Below are 19,337 nucleotides of genomic sequence, written 5' to 3'. Positions count from 1 at the left end.
TTAATGTACACAAGTCAGTAGCTCTTTTATACACCAACAGCACCAAGCAGAGAATCAAACCAAGAACTCAACCCTTTTTACAACAGCAGCAAAAAAGTAAAATATTTAGGAATATAGGAATATAACTAACAAAGGAGTAAAAAGACCTCTACAAGGAAAACTATAAAACACTGCTGCAAGAAATCATAGACAACACAAATAGAAACACATCCCATGCTCATCGATGGGTAGAATCAATATTGTGAAAATGACTACACTGCCAAAAACAATTGACAAATTCAACACAATCCCCATCAAATTACCACCATCATTCTTCACAGAGTTAGAAAAAACAATTCTAAAATTCATATGGAACCAAAAAGAGTCTGCACAGCCAAAGGAAGACAAAGCAAAAATAACAAATCTGGAGGCATCACACTACCTGATTTCCAACTATACTATAAGGCCATGGTCACCAAAACAGCATGGTACTGGTATAAAAACAGGCACACAGACCAATGGAACAGAAGAGAGAACCTAGAAATAAACCCAAATACTTACAGCCAACTGATCTTCAATAAAGAAAACAAAAGCATAACGTGGGGAAAAGACACCCTTTTCAACAAATGGTGCTGGGATAATTGGCTAGCCACATGTAGGAGAATGAAACTGGATCTTCATCTCTCACCTTATACAAAAATCAACTCAAGATGGATTAAGAGCTTAAACCTAAGACCTGAAACTATAAAAATTCTAGAAGATAACATTGGAAAAACCCTTCTAGACATTGGCTTAGGCAAGGATTTCATGACCAAGAACCCAAAACCAAATATAATAAAAACAAAGATAAATAGCTGGGACCTAATTAAACTAAAGCGCTTTTGCACAGGAAAAGGAACAGCCAGCAGAGTAAACAGACAACCCACAGAGTGGGAAAAAAATCTTCACAATCTATACATCTGACAAAGGACTAATATCCAAAATCTACAATGAATGCAAAAAAATCAATAAGAAAAAAAATCCCACCAAAAAGTGGGCTAAGGTCATGAATAGACAATTCTCAAAAGGGTATACAAATAGCCAACAAACATATGAAAAAATGCTCAACATCACTAATGATCAGGGAAATGCAAATCAAAACCACAATGCAATACTACCTTACTCCTGCAAGAATGGCCATAATAATAAAAAAAAAAAAAACAGTAAATGTCGGCGTAGGTGTGGTGATCAGGGAACACTTCTATACTGCTGGTGGAAATGTAAACTAGTACGGTCACTATGGAAAACAGTGTGGAGATTCCTTAAAGAACTAAAAGTAGAACTACCATTTGATCCAGCAATCCCACTACTGGGTATCTATCCAGAGGAAAAGAAGTCATTATTCAAAAAAGATACTTGCACATGCATGTTTACAGCAGCACAATTCACAATTGCAAAATCATGGAACCAACCCAAATGCCCATCAATCAACGAGTAGATAAAGAAACTGTGGTGTATATATATATGATGGAATACTACTTAGCCATAAAAAGGAATGAATAACAGCATTTGCAGTGACCTGGATAAGACTGGAGACTATTATTCTAAGTGAAGTAACTCAGGAATGGAAAACTAAACATCATATGTTCTCATTGATATGTGTGAGCTAAGCTATCAGGACGCAAAGGCATAAGAATGATACAATGGACTTTGGGGACTTGGGGGAAAGAGTGGGAGGAGGGTGAGGGATAAAAGACTACAAATACAGTGCAGTGTATACTGCTTGGTGATGGGTGCACCAAAATCTCACAAATCACCACTGAAGAATTTACTCATGTAACCAAATACCACCTGTACCCCAATAACTTATGGACAAATAAAATAATAAAAATTAAAAAAAGAAAAAAACTACTCCTCAATATGATTTTTATTTTAACATCATGTTTATTAATTGTAAAAGTAAAACATGCACACGGTTAAAAAAAAAAAAGGAAAAAAAACCACCAAGTACGACAGAAGGCTATTGATGAAAAGGTCTTTCCTCTTCTCCCCACTGCCCCTGCTTGCCAAATTCCTCTTGCCAGAGTAATCACTGTTAGCAGTTTCTTGTATATATCCTTCCATAGATTTTCTGGACACATACATACACATGCATATATATCCTTTTGTACACAAACTGGATTGTGCACACACACGGTTGTGCAATTTCTCATTTAACATTATATCTTTAAGATCTTAGTGAGACCGAGTTTTATCAGATGTTTTCCAGACTGACAGACGGACTAAGGCAGTCAGAGAACACGGTAGAGGAATTGCACAGGAAAAGGCATATTCATTTCTGCCAAGTCAACACTTAACACAAAATCTGGCACGTAATAAATGTGCAATAAATGTGTTACATAACTAAAAGCAAAGAAAACTTTAGAAAACTGGAGACAAACTGCTCTCTTGACCATTTTTCTTAGAATAGACCTGGTCTGCTTATTGAGTGTTACTACCTCCCAGGGCAGTGAAGAACAATACATGATGATGGATAAAGCCATGGAGCAGCTGTGCTATACTACAACCTCTCTTCTGGAATAACTTCCCACTATGAGTCTTTTCCTCCACTAGGTTCATTGTGTCCAGCACATACATTTAGTTCAAATGCACACTTCACATGATTTACACTGCAAGAAAATCTAGGAGCTCCATTATACAGCTGAGTTATACTACAGGTAAACACGCAAACAGCTACAACTAACAGGTGCCTACTGTGGGGAAAGTACCATGTTGGGAAACAGCCCTGCAAGGTTAATGTCAACTTATCCCCATTTCATAGATAAGGAAAGTGAGGTTTCAGGAATCCAAGTGACATATTCAGGGTCACACAGCTAGTTATAGCTTCTGGAGACATCTCTACACTTTAATAAGGCTGGCCTACTTTCTGTTGATCCCACATCATGTTCACTATTTCACTGACTTTGTGCTATTTCGTTGCCTGGCACTCCCTTTCTCCACTGCCTCATCTGGTGTTTTATGAAAGCTAGGCAGAGAGAAAAACAGGGGGTTGTATAGGATCCATGCTTGGCTATGTAAGATGCTGTCAGAGATCAAGACTGAGTCAGTCTTAGAAGGCCATGAACAAATACAAACACATTCGGAAGGTATTCAAAGTTCAGAAAGGGAGATGAGACTGGGAACTGGAGAGCACCCTCAGAAGCCTAGGATTATGGATATTGTGGCAGCTCAAGAAATTTTAGTGCAAACATTTCTTTCTCCCTAGGCTCTTTTGGTGAGCTGCTCACAAACACAGCCCTGTTGCCGTGCAGTCCTATAGCCACTGGCCACTGTATTCTCACCTTAATCCTACTCACTCTTCAAGGCCCTCATCAAGTCTCACCTCTTCCATGAAGCCATTCCCTATTAGTCCAGCTCATTCTTCTTTCATGAATTAGAAATGTATTTAAAATCAGCACCATAAGATATAACATGTGTTTGTATACTCTCTTGTTGTTTAATCATTTCAAGTACCTTGTCTCTTTAAGTGGACTCATTTATGTGTGTTTTTTCTACTGTTTCCACGCATGGTCTGGGTGTTGACAGACCTGGATAAATTCCAGTTTTGACTTCCCTCTAAAGAGCTGTATGACCTGGAGCTAGTCACAACCTCTCAGAGCCTCATCTTCCCACCTCTGAGGGTTCTTGTAAAAGCATAGTAAACATTGCAACATAAATATTATGAATGTAAGGTATTATATGCTGAAGGCATTTAAACTAAAGTGCTTCTGCGTTTTACATCCTACTTAGTGGATAGTTGTATGTAAGAAACAACAATCACTGCTGCTTGTTTCACACTAGCATCCTCAGCAAAGGTTAACAGTTTGGAAAAATAATATTGCACAACTGTTAAAGACGGCGTCAGATGGAGGGGTCCATATGCAGTCAATTCAGGAGCTCTCCTTGGAAACTACCAGGTGATTCCAGGCTTGCTCATTTTTAAAACTTCCATCTTTCTAAATGTATCTTTATGTAAATGATCTGTGTCAATGCTGTGAAAAAGGGAAAAAATCTTGCATTAAGTCAAGCCAAGAGATGCCTGCAGTAGCTTTCCTATTCTCAGGGATAAGATTCCAATTCACACTTGCTCCATGGCACCACTGAGTTACTTCATCCACTCAGTTATCTACCTCCTCCTCCAGCCTTAGCAGCTTTCCCTGAGTCTCAAAAGATAAATTTCTTAACTCTTTCTCTTGAAATATCACTCCTGTCCCTCCCTGCCTTGTCCAAGGCCCTGCTCCATTAGTCCATTAGTTTTTACTCCTGTAGCTGCAACCTCTTCCTCTCTATGGGCTCCTTTCTACAGGCCTACAAATTTGCCTGTCTCAAAACAGGGCAAAAAAGGAAAAAAACAAATCCCTGCTTCTTCTAGTTCCACAGTTTCCTCTAGCTACAACCCCAAATCTATTCTCCTTTTCATAAACTTCTTTAAAAAGTAATCTCTTCTCTCTTTCTCCATTTGTTTATCATCTATCTCTTCAAGTCACTACAATGTGGTTTCCAGCCCTACCACACCACTAAAACAGCCCTTGACAAGGTCTTCTATGACCTGCTAATTGCTAAATCCAGTGGACACTTCACAGTGCTCATCCTATTGGATCTCTCTGCTGCATTTCATACTGTTGAGCACTTCTTCCTTGAAATTCACTTTTCCCTTAGCTTTCAGGACACCATTTTCTCCTGGTTCTCTTCATAAGTTTTCCTTTCCATACCCATCTCTTTAAAATTGGTATCTTCCAGGGCTTATTCCCCGGTGATACTCCTGAGAGGTTTTTCTCTTCTCACTTTTCCTAGTAGATCTCATGCACTTTCATAGATTCAGCTATCACCTCTTCGTGGATGATCACTTCCCAGGGCACACTCCTGCATCCAACCACCTACCTACTAGAAAACTTCCTGAGCATCTGCCCCCCACCCCACCAGGCCTTTCAAACTCAGTGTGTGTAACCACGATTAAAACCCACTGACTACAAAAGAATTACAAGCTCTTTCAAGTGTGTAGCAAAGTATCACTTTTAGTTTTTAATGGATAGAAGCTAATCTTTATCTAGCAAAGTGAAATGAGTGACCCTGTTAGTTATGTAATTGTAGGGTAAGTAGACATTTAATGCCATAGAAGTGTAACAAGACCTTTAGAATTTTTTGAGTGACTCAGCAAAAGCTGCCTTTCTTCCTGATAAGTAGAACTCGCTGCTGGGGAAAAAGTGGATCAATTTGCTTAGGAAGCCCAAAGGTCTTTTGGGAGTTAAGAGACCAGTTACCCGTAATCTCTTCTTTCCCAATTTAGAATTAGGAATATGTATCAAGATGAGGAACAGCGTTTCATCCAAAGTCCAGTGCCTGGGAAGGCACCAAGACCCCAAAATAAAATTACCTTGAAGAAAGAAGAAGACTTAAGTGGTATCCCTGTCTCAAATCAAGGGCCTACATCTTTATGGGCAAGGCCAGGCTTCACCACATATGTACCTGTGGCTGATGAAAGGAGCTTCTCTAGACCCTGTCACCCTGACATATATGGTACTTCATCGAACAACAGCTGCACATTTGGGTGAAGACTAAGATATCTGTAACTCTGCAGCCCAAGTGTAATGCCACTGCAGGCAGGGCTGGCAGGGATACTGGACCAGCCAGGGCATCTCTGTCCAGTCTCCAAGCTTCTGTTGGACTGTGTAGGGTCAGTTCTCAAGATCAACCCGATGTGGCAGTGAGAAATAGCAGCAACAGTAGAATGCTTCTCTATCTAGCTTTGAAAGCAAAACTGGCCCCATCTTTGGGACCAGTTTAGAAAGTTGGGGTGAGGAGATGCCTCAAAATGTACTACTACTAGAGCATGTGAGAGAAACAGAGATGACTGAACTTGTACTGAGAATTCTGCTAACAGGTCTTACTCATCACACATGGTACACAAGGTCCTGACTAACTCCCCAGTCTCATTTCTTGACATACTCTGCTTTGTATTTTATGCTCCAGCAATACCAAACTTCCTAGAGATACCCCAACCTTATCCCCATCAAGTATCATAAACCATGCTATTTATTGTCTGGGTATCTTTGCTCATGCTATCTCCTAAGTCTGGACTACCCTTCTCCACTTTTACCCCCATTGCCACTAGCTACAGTCCTAAGACTCAACTCAGGTGGCTCTTCCTCCAAGAAGCTTTCTCTGACCCTCCTGGGCTAGGTTAATTGTATCCTGCCATGGCTCTCTTAATAGCTCATAAGTATATCATTGCACTAATCAGTTTATGTGCCTGTCTCTACTACTAGGCCCACTGGCCCCTGAAGAGCACAGGTCGTGTCTCCTATCTTATTTATTCTTGTCTCCCCAGCACCTGGCACATTTGTCAGGTACATAAGAGGTATTCAGCAAGTGGAATGATTATGGAATGAATAAACATGAGCTTTTTTCCCTTTGAGGCAACCTCCTCTTCTTTTCACTTGACCTTCTGAATGTCAAAAAAATCTGGTTTTTTTTCTTTTTTCTTTTTTTTTTGAGACAGAGTCTCACTTTTTGCCCAGGCTGGAGTACAGTGGCATGATCTCAGTTCAATGCAATCTCTGCTTCCCAGGTTCAAGCGATTCTCCTGCCCCAGCCTCCCGAGTAGCTGGGATTACAGGCATAGGCCACTACGCCCTGCCAATGTTTTTGTATTTTTAGTAGAGACGGGGTCTCACTATGTTTGCCAGGCTGGTCTCAAACTCCCGGCCTCAGGTGATCGCCTGCCTTGGCCTCCCAAGGTGCTGGGATTACAGACATGAGCTACTATGCCCGGCCAAGACACCTGTTTTGTTTTGTTTTGTTTGTTTAACATATCATTAACTGTCTCCTTGCCTTGAGCCCAAATCACTAACTGATCTCCTATATGTACTTACTATATGCAAAGCACTGTGCCAGGAAGTTTACAGGGGAAAATACAGCAAGGAATAGGATTCAGACCCTGCACTCAAGCAGGTCTTAGAAAATAACCTTCCTCCAACCTTTCCAATATTCAGATACAACTCCCCCTTCTAGGAGGCTCTCCTGGATTTATTCCTGTCCAGCTCACCACACTAAATGATCCTTATATTCTACTCACTTTACTTGGGTAAGCATATACTTGTATTGACTTCAGTTTTGTCTGATATACATTCTAACATTTAAAATGTATTTGAAGTCAGCAAATTATGTCTACTTTGTATGTGTGTGTCCTTTATTTTGCACTCAGAGCTATTATTGCACACTGCTATCAACTGGATTGACAATTTATAAGGGTTTGAAAGTTGGACTGAAAACACAATGGAAGTATATTGGTTAAAAGACAAAACATGAGCAAAATAGGAAATGGCATAACAACTTACAATAAAAAAATAATGGCATGCCATCACTGACAAAATGATTTCTCCTTTCTGCTACTTAGGACCTTTATTATAGCATCAACACTGTGGAATGCTACCACACTAAATTACTCTACATTTAAGGAAACATTAAGGTTGATTGTTGAGCTTATTTCAACCTATTGATAATAAAGATTTCATCCACTTCTTTCTGAGAAAGACACCAAAGAAATTCCTAACCTCTGAGGCTTATCATGTTGTAAATAATTCCCTTTTCTTGGGCAGTAATCACCACACTCTTGGACCTTCAAAACTAACAGACTTCACCTGGCTAGTAGAGAACCAGCTTCTGTTTTAGCCAGACTCGTAATCAGGCTTTTATGCTGTTCTCATTTATCCATCAAACTGGTTTTGGAATGTAGAATTTTTGCACTCGGTCTTTACTTTCCATTATGTATTCCAGTTCTGAATGTCAGAAATGAATGGCCATTTGGTCACTGGTTAGCTGCCAACAGAGCACTGTTGTATTTTAATTAAGAATTACTTTGTGTATCATGCCAGCCTGCTGAGTTGACAGACAGACACTGACCAGAGAGGGCCAAGACCTCCACCCTCTGTAACTGTACCATTATAGCTTCATCCCTTGAGTGTTGGAAGACTCTCAAAATGTATACATCAAGCCCTCTAGCAGTTAGACGTGGAAATGGAAAGAGGGTAACATTTGTAGAGTACCTCCTATGTGCGAAGGGGTTGTACTAGGCACATTCATAACTGCAGTCTCAATGCAACGCCCATGTTAACCCCAGGTAGTCAGGTACTAGCATTATCACCATTTTATAGACAAGGATACTGACATTAAGCATGGTCATATAGCTAGTAGATGCTAGACCTAGGATTTAAGCCAAACCTAGCAAACCCTAAATCCTATGATCTTTTTCTTATACCACGTTACTTCCTTTAACAGGTTGATAACAGAGAAGACTGTCCTTTGCCTCTCCCTGCTCATGTCCAGGGAGGATAGGCCTATTGGTAATTTCACTTACTTTACTAGTAAGGTAACGCAGGCTTGGCCTGCCCTCAGTTTTCTTCTCTTTCCTCACTACAATGGGCTATGACCAAACCCAATATGCCTGTCTTGACCCCTTCCCTTCCACTTCCCTCGCCAGTGACTTACTAGAATGTCTGAAGTTTACATATTGGATGAATCAGCTCATCACATAGCACCTGCACTCCAAAATCCTTCAGGTCATTTCCACTTAAGTCTAGCAATGTTAGGTTCTCATTTCTGTTGAGGACAGAGGCGAGGGCTCCACAGCATGCATCTGTAAGATGACATTCTGCTAACCTGTGAGTGATCGAAGATTCAGGAAGGTAATCGCTTTTATCCCAAGTTCCCAGTGGCCCTCTCTTTCATATACAGCCTAGAATAAAGGCCCAGTAGACAGAGTCTCTGTGCACATATCACAAAGTCTGTAGTTTACAACAGGGGCGTTTCAGCCCTTCACACAGCACCTGCATGCCCTCGTCCCCTAAGGCATTGTCACTGAGGTCAAGGTCTCTCAGGTGTTCATTGGTGTACAGTGCATTGCACAAATCCTGACAACACACTTCAGTCAGGTGACAGGTCCACAACCTGCCAGGAAGTAAGGTAGAGAAGGCTGGCATGATTAAATCTGCTCTGGGTCACTTTAAGAATTGTGTTTGCCCATTAGAAAAAAAAAAACAAGAAATCAGAGTGTCATGCAAAAAAAATCCCTTGGGCCAAGGCCAGGGAGAGACTGTAGAGAAAGAATGATTTATTCCCTGTAAATTATTCGGTTCTTCATTTACTGTTTCCTTGGAGATTTACTCACCAGGCCAAAAAATACTCATTTAATTTTGGGAGTTGCTGAAACATCAGGAAATTTTGCCCGTGGCTATAGTCCATGATACTTACGCCAGATCTTTTAAATGACAGGCTGTTTTAATTCTTCACACAGCAATTTCAGTCCCATATCTTCAATTTTGTTATTAATCAGAAGCAGCCTTGTCAGGCTCTGGGTGGAGCTCAGGACTTGGGCAAGGGGTTCACAACAAGCTGCAGAGAGGGAATATTCAGAAAGCCTAGAGGGATGAGGATGACAAGGCGGCTGTTATCTATGGCAGCAGGGTGTCCCACTGACTCTCAAATCCCAAGGCAGAAGGACAAGGACAAGCAGACACTTACACAAGATTCTCAATTACACCCTTTGTGTGCTGCAGACCTTCGCAGAGATGCTGTACTCCTGTGTCCCCCAGGACATTGGCAAACACAAACAGCTCTTTTAAAGTCTGACTCTCTTGCAAGAAAGAATAGAGCTCAACACAGGTAGCATCTGTGAGGTGACATGTGCTCAAGCTATCAAGAGAAAAAGAAAAGAAAAATCAGCCTCTGCCATCATTTTGGCTTCCTAGAAATGTTCTGCCCATCTGCCCACTTAGCTAAGTCCTTGCCATCCTTTAAGTTCTAGCCCCTCCCCTACTTTCCTCTCAGAACCTCCTCCTGAGGTGTCTAGCTCGCAGTGACCTTCTCCTCTCCCCTGGGCTCATCTAGCATTTCAAATAATTCCGTGGAATTTGACACACATCTGTGTCCTAAGGACAGCCTTGTCATTTGCAGAATTTTGATAACTCCACTCACATCTAGCCCAATGTTGGGTACATAGTAACTACTCTTTATATAGTTAATATTTAACTGTCATTCCTGTAAGCATAAACAGCTGTGGTATACTAGAAAGAACATGACATTTGGAGATAGATTTTGGAGCCACATCCTGACTTATTAGTAGTGTGACTGTGGAACAGTCATTTTTCTCCCTGAACCCCAGTTTCCTCACCTGTACAATGAGGATTTTAAAAATCCACCTTATATGATTGTAAGGACAGATTAAAGTGAGATAACTTCTAGCAAGCACCAGGCACATAGTAGGTACACAACAAGTTCAATAGTCATTAGATGACACCAGATAAGTTCTAAGAAACTTACTCTAGTTTCTCCACTTTGCAGTTGGAATGTCTGAGACCCACACAAAGATAGTTCACCCCTATGTCCCCCAAGGGATTTTCACTCAGGTTCAACTCAGTGAGGTGTGGGTTGCAAATAAGAACACAAGAAAGATACTTGCAAACAGCTTCTGGGCCTTCTGGGTGAAGGCTAGCACATAACCTGAAGGGAAGGATGTACAGAGACACAATTGATGACTTTTTAGTGTACTATTCACTCCCTATCAACAATATTGCATGAACACAGAAAATCAAGACCCACAGATACAAGACACCCAGTCTTGAGCATGTCACAGCCCCCTATCCCCATGGCAAGGACATGGGCAATAATTTCATTAACAATGTGTCCCACAGTGGAAACTCAATAAATGTTGACTGTTTAAGAAAAGGTTGGGAGGAAATATTAAGATGATCTAATCTCATTTTAAATCCTTGTATGAATTTAACACTCTATCTCATATCTTCTTTCAAATCCCAGGAGATGAATCCAATAATCATAAATTTTATAGGCAAAAGGTCTTTCTTGTGGTTCACGTCTATAATCCCAGAACTTCGGGAGGCCGAGGTGGGTGGGCTGCTTGAGCCCATGAGTTTGAAACCATCCTGGGCAACATGGCAGAAGCCCATCTCAAAACAAAAACAAAAACAAAAACAAAAAAAAACTAGGCATTGTGGCACATGTCTGTAGTCCCGGCTACTCACGAAGCTGAGGTGGGAAGATAGATTGAGCTCAGGAGGCAGAGGTTGCAGTGAGCTGAGATCATGCCACTGCACTCCAGTGAGACCCCATCACACACACAATAATAAGGTCCTTCTTTTCCTCTTATCTAAATGTCATTATTAATTTGCCATCCTTAGGGAGGCCCAGCCCATAATATTCTTTCTTTGTCACAAAGAGTGGTTCTTACTGACGTCCCTGTCTCTTAATCTTTGTTTCTCCATATTAAGTAGTCCAATTCCTTGAATCTTTTTCCATCAACTTTTTCTCCTATCACTTTCAAGAATTTCTAGATATACACTACAGGCTTTAAATCTTTCGATTTTTTCTTTTCTTTTCTTTTTTTCTTCTTTTTTTTTTCTCGGGGAGGAGATGGAGACTCGCTCTGTTGCCCAGGTTGGAATGCAGTGGAACGATCTCAGCTCGCTGCAACCTCTGCCTCCTGGGTTCAAGCGATTCTCCTGCCTCAGCCTCCTGAGTAGCTGGGACTTCAGGTGCACGCCACCACGCCCAGCTAATTTTTGTATTTTTAGTAGAGACAGGGTATAACCATGTTGGCCAGGATGGTCTTGATTTCCTGACCTCATGATCACTCCGCCTCAGCCTCCCAAAGTGCTTGGATTACAGGTGTGAGCCACCGCACCTGGCCAAATCTTTCAATTTTTTTCTAAAGACTATAAACTCAATCTTAAAGAGAGCTCAAGAAATATGGGACTATGTGAAAAGACCAAATCTACGTCTGATTGGTGTACCTGAAAGTGACGGGGAGAATGGAACCAAGTTGAAAAACACTCTGCAGGATATTATCCAGGAAAACTTCCCCAATCTAGCAAGGAAGGCCAATATTCAAATTCGGGAAACACAGAGAACGCCACAAAGATACTCCTCGAGAAGAGCAACTCCAAGACACATAATTGTCAGATTCACCAAAGTTGAAATGAAGGAAAAAATGTTAAGGGCAGCCAGAGAGAAAGGTCTGGTTACCCACAAAGGGAAGCCCATCAGACTAACAGCGGATCTCTCAGCAGAAACTCTACAAGCCAGAAGAGAGTGGGGACCAATATTCAACATTCTTAAAGAAAAGAATTTTCAACCCAGAATTTCATATCCAGCCAAACTAAGCTTCATAATTGAAGGAGAAATAAAATCCTTTACAGACAAGCAAATGCTGAGAGATTTTGTCGCCACCAGGCTTGCCTTATGAGAGCTCCTGAAGGAAGCACTAAACATGGAAAGGAATAACCGGTACTAGCCACTGCAAAAACATGCCAAATTGTAAAGACCATCGAGGCTAGGAAGAAACCACATCAACTATCGAGCAAAATAACCAGCTAACATCATAATGGCAGGATCAAATTCACACATAACAATATCAACCTTAAATGTAAAAGGGCTAAATGCTCCAATTAAAAGACACAGACTGGCAAATTGGATAAAGAGTTAAGACCCATCAGGGTACTGTATTCAGGAAACCCATCTCACATGGAGAGACACACATAGGCTCAAAATAAAGGGATGGAGGAAGATCTACCAAGCAAATGGAAAACAAAAAAAGGCAGGGGTTGCAATCCTAGTCTCTGATAAAACAGACTTTAAACCAACAAAGATCAAAAGAGACAAAGAACGCCATTACATAATGGTAAAAGAATCAATTTAACAAGAAGAGCTAACTATTCTAAATATATATGCACCCAACGCAGGAACACCCAGATTCATAAAGCAAGTCCTTAGAGACCTACAAAGAGTCTTAGACTCCCACACAATAATAATGGGAGACTTTAACACCCCACTGTCAACATTAGACAGATCAACAAGACAGAAAGTCAACAAGGATATCCAAGAATTGAACTCAGCTCTGCACCAAGCAGACCTAATAGACATATACAGAACTCTCCACCCCAAATCAACAGAATATACATTCTTCTCAGCACCACACCACACCTATTCCAAAATTGACCACATAGTTGGAAGTAAAGCACTCCTCAGCAAATGTAAAAGAACAGATATTATAACAAACTGTTTCTCAGACCACAGTGCAATCAAACTAGAACTCAGGATTAAGGAACTCACTCAAAACCATTCAACTACATGGAGACTGAACAACCTGCTCCTGAATGACTACGGGGTACATAACGAAATGAAGGCAGAAATAAAGATGTTCTTTGAAACCAGTGAGAACAAAGACACAACATACCAGAATCTCTGGGACACATTCAAAGCAGTGTGTAGAGGGAAATTTATAGCACTAAATGCCCACAAGAGAAAGCAGGAAATATCTAAAATTGACACCCTAACATCACTATTAAAAGAACTAGAGACGCAGGAGCAAACACATGCAAAAGCTAGCAGAAGGCAAGAAATAACTAAGATCAGAGCAGAACTGAAGGAAATAGAGACACAAAAAACCCTTCAAAAAATCAATGAATCCAGGAGCTGGTTTTTTGAAAAGATCAACAAAATTGATACACCACTAGCAAGACTAATAAAGAATAAAAGAGAGAAGAATCAAATAGATGCAATAAAAAATGATAAAGGGGATATCACCACCGATCCCACAGAAATACAGACTACCATCAGAGAATACTATAAACACCTCTATGCAAATAAACTAGAAAATCTAGAAGAAATGGATAAATTCCTCAACACATACACTCTCCCAAGACTAAACCAGGAAGAACTTGAATCTCTGAATAGACCAATAACAGGCTCTGAAATTTAGGCAATAATTAATAGCTTATCAACCAAAAAAAGTCCAGGACCAGATAGATTCACAGCTGAATTCTACCAGAGGTACAAGGAGGAGCTGGTACCATTCCTTCTGAAACTGTTCCAATCAACAGAAAAAGAGGGAATCCTCTCTAACTCATTTTATGAGGCCAGCATCATCCTGATCCCAAAGCCTGGCAGAGACACAAAAAAAAAAAAGAGAATTTTAGACCAATATCCCTGATGAACATCGATGCAAAAATCCTCAATAAAATACTGGCAAACTGAATCCAGCAGCACATCAAAAAGCTTATCTACCATGATCAAGTGGGCTTCATCCCTGGGATGCAAGGCTGGTTCAACATACACAAATCAATAAACGTAATCCAGCATATAAACAGAACCAAAGACAAAAACCACATGATTGTCTCAATAGATGCAGAAAAGGCCTTTGACAAAATTCAACAACCCCTCATGCTAAAAACTCTCAATAAATTAGGTATTGATGGGACGTATCCCAAAGTAATAAGAGCTATCTATGACAGACCCACAGCCAATATCATACTGAATGGGCAAAAATGGGAAGCATTCCCTTTCAAAACTGGCACAAGACAGGGATGCCCTCTCTCACCACTCCTATTCAACATAGTGTTGGAAGTTCTGGCCAGGACAATAAGGGAGGATAAGGAAATAAAGGGTATTCAATTAGGAAAAGAGGAAGTCAAATTGTCCCTGTTTGCAGATGACATGATTGTATATCTAGAAAACCCCATTGTCTCAGCCCAAAATCTCTTTAAGCTGATAGGCAACTTCAGCAAAGTCTCAGGATACAAAATCAATGTGCAAAAATCACAAGCATTCTTATACACCAATAACAGACAAACAGAGAGTCAAATCATGAGTGAACTCCCATTCACAATTGCTTCAAAGAGAATAAAATACCTAGGAATCCAACTTACAAGGGATGTGAAGGACCTCTTCAAGGAGAACTACAAACCACTGCTCAACGAAATAAAAGAGGATACAAACAAATGGAAGAACATTCCATGCTCATGGGTAGGAAGAATAAAAATTGTGAAAATGGCCATACCGCCCAAGGTAATTTATAGATTCAATGCCATCCCCATCAAGCTACCAATGACTTTCTTCACAGAATTGGAAAAAACTACTTTAAAGTTCATATGGAACCAGAAAAGAGCCCGCATTGCCAAGTCAATCCTAAGCAAAAAGAACAAAGCTGGAGGCATCATGCTACCTGACTTCAAACTACACTACAAGGCTACAGTAACCAAAACAGCATGGTACTGGTACCAAAACAGAGATATAGACCAATGGAACAGAACAGAGGCCTCAGAAATAATGTTGCATATCTACAACCATCTGATCTTTGACAAACCTGACAAAAACAAGCAATGGGGAAAGGAGTCCCTATTTAATAAATGGTGCTGGGAAAACTGGCTAGCCATATGTAGAAAGCTGAAACTGGATCCCTTCCTTACACCTTACACAAAAATTAATTCAAGATAGTTTAAAGACTTAAATGTTAGACCTAAACCCATAAAAACCCCAGAAGAAAACCTAGGCAATACCATTCAGGACATGGGCATGGGGAAGGACTTCATGTCTAAAACACCAAAAGCAATGGCAACAAAAGCCAAAATTGACAAATGGGATCTAATTAAACTAAAGAGCTTCTGCACAGCAAAAGAAACTACCATCAGAGTGAACAGGCAACCTACAGAATGGGAGAAAATTTTTGCAACCTACTCATCTGAGAAAGGGCTAATATCCAGAACATACAATGAACTCAAACAAATTTATAAGAAAAAAACAAACAACCCCATCAACAAGTGGGTGAAGGACATGAACAGTCATTTCTCAAAAGAAGACATTTATGCAGCCAAAAGACACATGAAAAAATGCTCATCATCACTGGCCATCAGAGAAATGCAAATCAAAACCACAATGAGATACCATCTCACACCAGTTAGAATGGTGATCATTAAAAAGTCAGGAAAAAACAGATGCTGGAGAGGATATGGAGAGATAAGAATGCTTTTACACTGTTGGTGGGACTGTAAACTAGTTCAACCATTGTGGAAGTCAGTGTGGCGATTCCTCAGGGATCTAGACCTAGAATTATCATTTGACCCAGCCATCCCATTACTGGGTATATACCCAAAGGATTATAAAACATGCTGCTATAAAGATACATGCACACGTATGTTTATTGCCGCACTATTCACAATAGCAAAGACTTGGAACCAACCCAAATGTCCAACAATGATAGACTGGATTAAGAAAATGTGACACATATACACCATGGAATACTATGCAGCCATAAAAAAGGATGAGTTCATGTCCTTTGTAGGGACATGGATGAAGCTGGAAACCATCATTCTCAGCAAACTGTCACAAGGACAAAAAACCAAACACCGCATGTTCTCACTAACAGGTGGGAATTGAACAATGAGAACACATGGACACAGGAAGGGGAACATCACACACTGGGGCCTGTTGTGGGGTGGGGGGCTGGGGGAGGGATAGCATTAGGAGATATACCTAATGCTAAATGACGAATTAATGGGTGCAGCAGACCAACATGGCACATGTATACATATGTAACTAACCTGCATGCTGTGCACATGTACCCTAAAACTTAAAGTATAATTAAAAAAAGAGAGAGAATAAATCCTTGTGCATTAAAAAAAAAGAGAGAGAGCTCATATGGAGATGCATTTATATCTCCCCAATTTAGAAATTTTAAATAGAGGTACTTTGCATAAAATCAGTTTTCAATGTGGATTTCATAACACTTGAATGCTAAAGAGCTTTTGCTTTAAAAAAAATCTCACATACATATTGTGATGATTAATTTTATATGTCAACTTGGCTAGGCCATGGTACCCAGATATTTTGTCAAGTATTATTCTAGATGTTCCTGTGAAAGTACTTTTTAGGTGAGATTTACGTTCTAATCAGTACATTTTGAGTAAAGTAGATTATCCTCCATAGTATGGTTTGGCTTCATCCAGTCAGTTGAAAGCCTTAATAGAAAAAGACTGACTTCCTCAGAAAAGGGAGTTCTACCACCAGACAACCTTCAGGCTCAAACCACAACACTGACTCTTTCCCAATTCTCTAGCCTGCCGGCCTACCATTCAGATTTTGGACTTGCCAGCCTCCATAACTGCATAAGCCAATTTTTAAAAATAAATCTGTTTCTGGCTCTGGCTCTCTCTCTCTCTCTCTCTCCACACACACACACACACACACACACACACACACACACGCAATTAGTTCTGTTTCTCTGGAGAACCTTGACTAACATGTATAATACTTTTTTTAATTAATGTGATTATGGTGGACTTGATGTCAGACACATCTGAGTTTTGAATTGGGCCTCTGCCATTTTTTTTTACCCTAACTACATTGGACCTCTTCCATTTCCTCATCTGCGAAAATACGAGTAATAATCTGGATCTCTCACAGCTGTTGTGCAGATTAAAAGAATTTGTGCATACTCAGCACAACGCTTAGTACTCAATAATTGCTAAGCATGTGTTATTATTATTGTTATTGATAATGTTTCCACTTAAAATGAAAATTGTCTTCCTAAACTTGTTACACAGAAGTAACTTTGGGGACTGCCACATTTATTCCTCCTCTTCATGACTCCTTGAAATGTGTTTTGATCCTAAGACATCCGTCTTGAGTTGCATATTTTTCAAATATTCCTGCAGAATGAAAACTAACAGTTACAACTTACTTGAGCTTCTGTAATTTGCAATTTGGATCTTTTAAGCCTTCATAGAGCAATTTCAAAGCTGAAGCTTCCAGTTTTGTCTCACTAAATTCCAGTTCAGTGAGCCACTGATTGGTGCTAAGAACAGCTGCTAGAGCCCCACAAGAAGCAGAAGAGATAAGGCACCAGTACAACCTTTAGAGAACAGAAGAATGACCTCATTACCACATTCATGCTCTCCCCCAACAGAAATAGAAATTGACCCCCAAAATAAGAATATCAAATAACAAATTATCCTGCTACAATTACCTCAATGTCTGTAATACACAGTTGGGCTGTTTTAATCCTTCGCACAGAAGATTCATTCCTGAATCTTCGAGGGTATTTTTTACAAATTCTAAATCTGTCAGATGCTGGTTAGTTTCAAATACTGAGGAGAGGTCTCTACCACAAGAAGCTGTGAGGCGACAGAAAATCAGTCTGTGTGGAGAAAAAATACATTTCAGAATCAAACAAAAAAAAAATAGAGATATCTTTAGAGGTACTTGTTAGCACCTTACTGATGTAATAAATTATTTCAATTCATTCAATAATTAATATATTGGGTGCTTACCGCTGTGCTAGATGCTGAAAACACAAAGATAATTAAGACACAGACTAAACCCTCAAGGAATCCCCAGGTGATGGAGAAAAATGACGAGAAAATCACAGATTACAATACAGTGTGAAAAGTACTGCCAGACATATGCACAAGTTGTTATGGGGACACAAAAAGGTTGCACAATTCAGCCTAGCTTGAGGTGGGGTCTGGAGAATCAGGAAATACAAGAGGAAGAAATGTTTGAGCACTATCATGAAAAGGGAATAGAAACTGTATAGGAGTTAGGTGAATGAAGAGAATGCGAGTGGAGAGAGCAGGAGGGGATGAGGAGAAATCCGTGCATGCACAGAGGAGCCTGTGCAAGGGCCACAGAGGAGAGAAGATGCTTCGTTTGAAAAACTAAAAATTACTTGCTATGGCCCATCTAAAAGACTATATAACTATTAAGAGGGATTATCACCCAGGTTGAAGGAAGGGTAGGATTATAGAAGTACTTTCCAAGCACTTAAAAATTATTTACAATGATCAGCTGTTACTGGGAGAAACATTTTTTTTTCAATTTTGAAAAACAAAACACGGTTATTACAAACAATTTTACAATAGAGAAAAATGTCAGGAATATTTTTTAAAGTACTGTATTCCTATTACCCAAAGATAACCACTGTTAAAGTGTTAGTATATAACTTTCCAGATTTGTGATGCATGCATACATATAGTTAGTTATATGCTCTTTATAACAAGCGAAATTAGAGAAAAATGTATTTTAAAGTTAAAAACTTTTTTCTAACCTCCAGTCCAACCCCACTTCCCAGAGATAATTAACGTTGAGTCTGCTATATATCCTCCCTCATTCTGTTCTCCAAGATTATAGAAACATACAAACATATGCAAACACACACATACATACAAATACGGGATCATAGAAAACATTACTCTTACAACTTTACATGCCCTTTTGTCATTGGCCATCATCATAGATCCATAGGTAGAAACAGATTCAGTTACAGTACAATGTCATGCAATAGGTAGCAACGTTGGACTCAACCTGAGATTTGTCTGGTTTATCTTGTGGGTCTCAGAAAGTCATTCAAGGTTTGTTTTTGTGTTTGTTTGTTTGAGACGGAGTCTCACTCTGTCGCCCAGGCTACAGTGCAGTGGTGCGATCTCAGCTCACTGCAACCTCCGCCTCGTGGGTTCAAGCGATTCTCCTGCCTCAGCCTCCCGAGTAGCAGGGAC

General features: G+C 40.1%; 1 protein-coding gene across 1 annotated transcript in view; it reads right to left on the bottom strand.

Moving 5' to 3' along the window:
- Positions 1–1,869: 1,869 nt before the first annotated feature.
- The window catches only part of LOC129024160 (ribonuclease inhibitor-like), a 29,235-nt gene continuing 11,767 nt past the window's right edge, over positions 1,870–19,337 (bottom strand). Inside the window, exons 3-9 of the mRNA XM_063660363.1 lie at positions 17,810–17,980; positions 17,525–17,695; positions 10,315–10,494; positions 9,517–9,687; positions 9,247–9,413; positions 8,485–8,655; positions 1,870–3,989 (exon numbers count right to left, since the gene is read on the bottom strand). Of these exons, the coding sequence (XP_063516433.1) occupies positions 9,257–9,413; positions 9,517–9,687; positions 10,315–10,494; positions 17,525–17,695; positions 17,810–17,865 (735 nt within the window). The 5' untranslated portion in view covers positions 17,866–17,980 and the 3' untranslated portion in view covers positions 1,870–3,989; positions 8,485–8,655; positions 9,247–9,256. The remainder of the gene's footprint in view (positions 3,990–8,484; positions 8,656–9,246; positions 9,414–9,516; positions 9,688–10,314; positions 10,495–17,524; positions 17,696–17,809; positions 17,981–19,337) is intronic.

Source organism: Pongo pygmaeus, chromosome X, assembly GCF_028885625.2.
Source record: "Pongo pygmaeus isolate AG05252 chromosome X, NHGRI_mPonPyg2-v2.0_pri, whole genome shotgun sequence".
NCBI lineage: Eukaryota > Metazoa > Chordata > Mammalia > Primates > Hominidae > Pongo > Pongo pygmaeus.
This window is presented reverse-complemented; position numbering and strand designations above follow the sequence as displayed.